This window comes from Protopterus annectens, chromosome 3.part0 (assembly GCF_019279795.1).
Source record: "Protopterus annectens isolate FY-2018-M chromosome 3.part0, PAN1.0, whole genome shotgun sequence".
Taxonomy (NCBI): domain Eukaryota; kingdom Metazoa; phylum Chordata; order Ceratodontiformes; family Protopteridae; genus Protopterus; species Protopterus annectens.
This window is the reverse complement of record NC_056731.1, coordinates 97052984-97058875: the sequence shown is the minus strand read 5'-3', so window position 1 is coordinate 97058875 and position 5892 is coordinate 97052984. Positions and strand designations below refer to the sequence as shown.

At 37.2% G+C, this 5892-nt stretch overlaps 1 protein-coding gene across 8 annotated transcripts in view; it reads left to right on the top strand.

The window, feature by feature from the left end:
• The window catches only part of LOC122796266 (phosphofructokinase, platelet), a 987903-nt gene extending 982242 nt beyond the window's left edge, over positions 1-5661 (top strand). For all 8 annotated transcript variants that reach the window (XM_044064600.1, XM_044064606.1, XM_044064604.1 and 5 more), the window contains one exon: positions 5110-5661. In XM_044064600.1, the coding sequence (XP_043920535.1) occupies positions 5110-5245 (136 nt within the window). In that variant the 3' untranslated portion in view covers positions 5246-5661. The remainder of the gene's footprint in view (positions 1-5109) is intronic.
• The last annotated feature ends 231 nt before the right edge of the window (positions 5662-5892 follow it).

The window sequence follows — 5892 nt, the reverse complement described above, 5'->3', positions numbered from 1 at the left end:
CAAAAAACAATTTCTAGAAAATAGAAATCATGTTCTAAACCAACTGGAAGAGAGATCTTTAGGATAGAGAAGGAGCGTATTACATAGTGATGAATAGAATTTGTGAGAAGAATACATGCAGAAAAATGTTCAGGAGGAGGAATGAGGTTTAAGGGAAGGCAGGAACTGAGCAAGTTATATAATGTTGGACTGACAATGGTTATAAAGATAGAAAACCTATGCATAATAGTTATAAAGAAAGAAAATGGAAAATGCTAAAATGATTTGTTTTCTTTTCTTTTGTTTTAGTCCATATTTGCGAATGTAAAGGTGTTTAAAAAAATGAGTCACACAAGGTTCTGTTCTAGGGAAATTAAGTGTCCCCCAGTAATTCCTCATCAGCCACCTGCACATTTTGTACTGACACTTATCTCAGATTCTTTCCATAGCAAACTCCAAACCAAACTGCAGAATGACTTCAGCCTCATTTGGAATTGGTTGAAAACCAGGGATTTAGTAATTAACTATAACAAGTCCATATATTCATAGATATTCCAAGGCCACTAAATTTTATAATTTCATAACCATTCTCACCTTGCTGGTACCTTCCCTCAGACAGTACTTCCTTTCTCCAGGAGGGCCATACTGGTCAGTTCTGGACTAAATTTAATACTCATCCAGTCACTCAAGTTTGTTTAAAAAAAAAAAATCATTGCAGTGCTTCACATATAGATAAGGTTTATCCCATAGGTTTGTGATGCACCCAGTTGTAAACCTGACCCTCCATCATATTTTATTTATCAGATGAGGAAGCTTTTAGGTTCCTGGTTCTAGTATTGGACATGTTAGACTCTCAGAGAAGCAGGAGGTCCAGGACAGTCAGGTCTCTAATGGTTTGATAAGCAAGACAGAGATCATTCCTCAAAAGTCTATAAGATACTGAATGAAGCAGTAGAATTTCCAGCCTGTCTTGGTAATTTCCAGCCTGTCTTGGTAGCTCAAGGACTTTAGGCTTGTGATATTTTTGGTTAAGAACCTTTAGGGTCTATGTAATTGTTTGATATGCTCAGTGAGTTACATCCCAAAGGGGGAATTGTACTTGTTAATTGGCCTGGTCATTGCCGAGTATAAGGGAGTAATTACCTCTTTAGGCCTTGCAGACCCTTATATTTCTTTGGCAGTTAGCTGGAGTAAATAAAATAATTTCCTGATAACTGCTGTTACATGACTGTCAAAAGAGAGGACACTATCAGCCTATGTATCTAGGTCCTTAAATATATTTTTGTTTTGTAAAAGAGTTGTGCTGTTGAGACCGCATGATAGGAGGAAGAGGAGATGACTACCAAAAGTAATGATACTGCACTTTTTAGCATATAGTTTGAGTCCATTTTTAGTACATCAAGAGTTTACTACGGTGAGTTATAATAACTTAACTACAGTCCCGTTTGCAAACTTCTCCAGACTTTGTTAGCCAGAGGCCTTGCCTCTGTACTTGTAGATCTGGGAAGTAAATACCAAAAAGGAGAGGTCCTATCACTGAGCCTTGAGGGACACCCCAGGTCACTTCTTTACTTTCTGATAAGGCATTTGCAGCTTTCACCATGTGGACTGTGCCTTTCAAACAGTTTGGTATCGATCTGTATCTGTCTAATAGATATATTATGTAATGTGGGTATATAGTTTGTATATAGTATGGTTATTTAGCTTTTGTATGACAGCATGGGAAATGGTGTCAAAGGCCTTAGCAGATCAAAATATACTGCATGCACTGAATACAGCCTCCATAATCCTTTTGAAGACATTTATCAAGATTACATAGACAGGATCTAGCCGTCTCAAACCAAGATGTTAGGGGTCAAGTCACACAAGATTCTTGATATCACAGTTTGAGGTCCGTTATAATGCATCTCATGGCTTTTCAGATGAAGCCTGTGAGGCTGATAGGTCTGCAGTTACCTGGTTTGGTTGTAAGGCTGCCCATGTAGAAGGGTATCACTACTGCTGCATGCCAGTCATCAGAGACCAAACCAGTAGCTTAACTTGAGAAGTTTGTCTGCAAGAGCATGTTTACCACTATAAATTAAGCAACCAGTTATATTATCACTTCACATAGACAAAGTATTTTTGGGCTTGGTTAACACTTTTCAGTAAATGATCTTTAGACACAACTGGGGGGGGGGGGTCAGACATTCTGGAGCTATGAAAAGAAGTCTCGAGTGAAATTAGCACTAAATTTGTTTGCAGTCATACCAAAGCTTGGGTCCTTCTAAGCACCGTACGTTAGACATATGTCCTGTGTCTGAAGCTTAAGATACATATGTGATGTACGAGCACCAAATCCTCAGAACTTCTTTGCCATCAGTCCGAAAGTTGTTTTTGAATTCGATCTGGGTAAGTTGTTCACCTCATATCAGCTACTGAGCCTAGGGCAGATGAGTACCCCGTTGGGGAATTTTTTTAACTTTCATCCAGAAAGGGGAAATGTGAGTGTGCAAGGCAGGTTCCTCATAAGGACACACACATGAGCAGTGTCTTTTCCACTTGGGTGCAGACCACAATCACAGACATTGCAGTGGTTGCCAGGCCTTTGTGTCCAAGATTCTGCGCAGCCTTCTGCTTCTCTCTCTCCCTGCATTTGGGACTATTACTAGAAGGTTGATAGAGATTTTCTGTTTGTTGTCACAAATATGAACGGGACACTCTTTTGGTGGGTATTTCTACTGTTCTTTCTTATTTGTGTGAGTTGCTGAATTCTGGCCTGGCATACTCTTCTGTTAAAGCTCATTTGTCGGCCATTTCTACTCATCTGCTTTTAGATCCACCACTTTTCCTCTAGGTTTGTGGTTAAACAGTTTTTGAAAGATGCCCTTTATATTAGGCCTTCAAGAAAGCCATTGCCACCTTTTTGGGACCTTAACATTGTCCTTGAAGAGTTGCCTCAGCCCCCTTTTGAACCTGAAAATTCTGCTTTGAAATTGTTTACCTAGAAAACTGTCTTGTTGGTGGCTCTGACCTCTTCCAAAAGAGTCTTTGAATTTCAGGCCATTATGGCAGTTCTTCATTTCTGGTTTTCCGCAGAGACTGTTTTTTTCTTTGAACCAGCCATTCTCTTCTGCTTAAAATGGTCAGTGATTTGTCTTTGAATTAGACCATTCATCTTCCTTCTTTTTTCCCTCCTGTCAAAGTAATAGTGAGATAGTTCTACATTATTTGGATTTACATAGGCAGCTCGGATATTATTTAGACAAAACTAAAGATATTTGAAAATCTGAATAACTTTTTGTTTCTTTTCAAGTCAAGAAATTGGGTGTCGCTTTTTCTAAGCAAACCATCTCCTTTTGGATTTCTAAGGCCATTTATTTTTGTTATTCATTTTATTGCAAGCAGCTTCCTACTTTGTGTTTGTTCTACTAGGGCAGTTGCTCGTTCTGAAGCTTTTTTTAAGGGTCTAGGTGCTGGATACATTTTGGAAGCTGCTACTTGGTCTTCTGTGCATACTTTCACTAAGCACTAGATGTTTCTAGGGGTAGAGCAAGGTTTGCCAGGTCCATGTTTTTTGGAGTGTTCATCTGTTGCTTCCTTCTCCTCCCACCTTTTCCAGTAAATTTAGTACTCTCCTTTTGTAAGCGTACTACAACAGTGGTAAGGGAGAACATTGTACAGTTGTATAGGAAAGTACCATAACAGTAGATGTGCTACTTTTCACTGTTATAGTATTCCATCCCTCCCTCCCTCCCTCCTTCCTTCCCCTTGTTGAGTTTTGTCTTTACCCTCTGTTCAAGGTGTCTTTCCTTTGTTCTGTTTTGGATGTACATGTAATGTATTTTCTTGTACCCTGGATTGCTCTGGTTCTCCTGGGGCAATTCAGTTCACTTACATAAAATTTGTATACCTTATACTTCTGACATAGGACATTTTTTATGATTTGTGGCATTTGGAAGGATCAAGCCTGTGGTATACTGGCTGGACATATGGCTATCCTCAGCAGAATATCCCTTTTGTAAGGAATACTGCAAAAGTGATAAGAAAAATGCTGAAAGGTAGATTTGTATATATATATATATATATATATATATATATATATATATATATATATATATATACTTGATGTAGGTGAAAGAAACTAAAATGGTGAGCAAGCTGGGATAAGACAGACATTTTAGTATTTAAAAGATTTGAAGTGCTACTTGCTATTCTGTTGAGAAGGAAAATAACTTGCTTAGCCTTTCCTCTACATCCAACCACTTAGGATCTGCATCACATAAACATAACAGCACCAGTGTTCAGTATAACTGGACCCTTGTTGTGAAACAGCAATCTTTTCTGTGGTTGCACACATCGTCTATCTCAGCTTTCACAATCGCCATATACTTCTCCTCCCTTCCTTATATTGGCTTTCTGCATGTGCCATAACATAAATATGTTAACACTCAGAAGTAACATCTTGACTACCTAAAAAGTAATACTAAATTAACACAATTTTATGGGCTACAACCTAAACCAGTGTAAATCCCAAACTGTGTATATAGTAAAAATTAGATGTTTACTTTACAAACTGTCTCTTGTGTTATTGTTCAACCTTTATTTGGTGCAGGGGCTTAATAGTTTCAATTGATTTTTTGTTTACTTCTAAAATGTTGTGATATATTTTATACTACCACCTCACAATCGTTTTGCTTGTTTTTAAGCTTAGTAATGGAGTATTGTTCTTATTATTTACTCTGAGATACTATATGCTTTTGATTTGTATTTACAGTTCAGGTTGCAGGTAAAATAGTCACTGGTCGCTCCACTTATCTTGTAATCAACATGTTAATAAATAACACTGAAAGTAATTGAAATCAGGGGCATAGAGGTAGATGGTTGAAACTTAGAATGGGTTTGTTAATGGAACTGGTGGATATTAATAAAGCAGACAAGTTTTTTTATGAGCTGTGTCTTTTGGAATCTTTGACCGTAAGAGACTATATAATCTGTAGTTAAGGTTACTTGGTAGATGAGGTGTGCCATGTGTGCACTTTCAATACTTTTTCATAATGTATTTTTGAAGGACTGAGGATAGTAGTTGCAGTAAGGGTATTTTTCCAAGGACGTTACCCTTTAACTTCTGTTCTGTTTCATTTAAAATAGGCACAGAATTCCAAAGGAACAGTGGTGGTTAAAACTACGACCATTGATGAAAGTTTTGGCCAAATATAAAACCAGTTATGATATATCTGATGCTGGCCAGATGGAACATGTCGTCAGACGATCAAGAGAAGCATAATGTGGCAGCTGATCGACTGTATATATCTGCAGTAGCGTTACTGTGCGTGCGTGAAGAGAGTTGAAGATTTATAATTATTGCTTCATTCTGTAACATTTAAGTTATTGTACCTGCACTTTAAAGAAAAAAATTATGTCCGCTTCATGTGTCTGGTCAAATAGATTATTTACTCAACAAATTCCTAACATTTAAGAACATTGAAAATGTTGTCTTGTTTCCAAATATTTTATCTGCAGTACCAAAACTTAAACAGAATTACAAGTACACTTGTTACTTCCATTTTAAGTTTCTCACATATTGCACATTGTACTGAAGATGTAGTTTATGTTCCACTATTAGACATTAGTCTTACTGTGTGAGGCTGAAAGATTTATTAATGTAACTCACATGCAATAAAAGTTAAGTTACGTATACTAGCTGCTGTGCATTTTCTAGACCAAAAACCATTAAATTGTGTGTTGCAGCTGTAACTACTAGGATTACCATTGTCTCCACACTTATAATTTAAATCAGCAAAATGCTGGTGTTCTAAACCACCTCCAGTTTTAAAATGGCTGGGTGGGAGATGTGTTCTACACATGATTTCTGTTGATCACCAATAACACGTATTATTGTTCCATAAGATAACATAACTTAAATGTTTAACT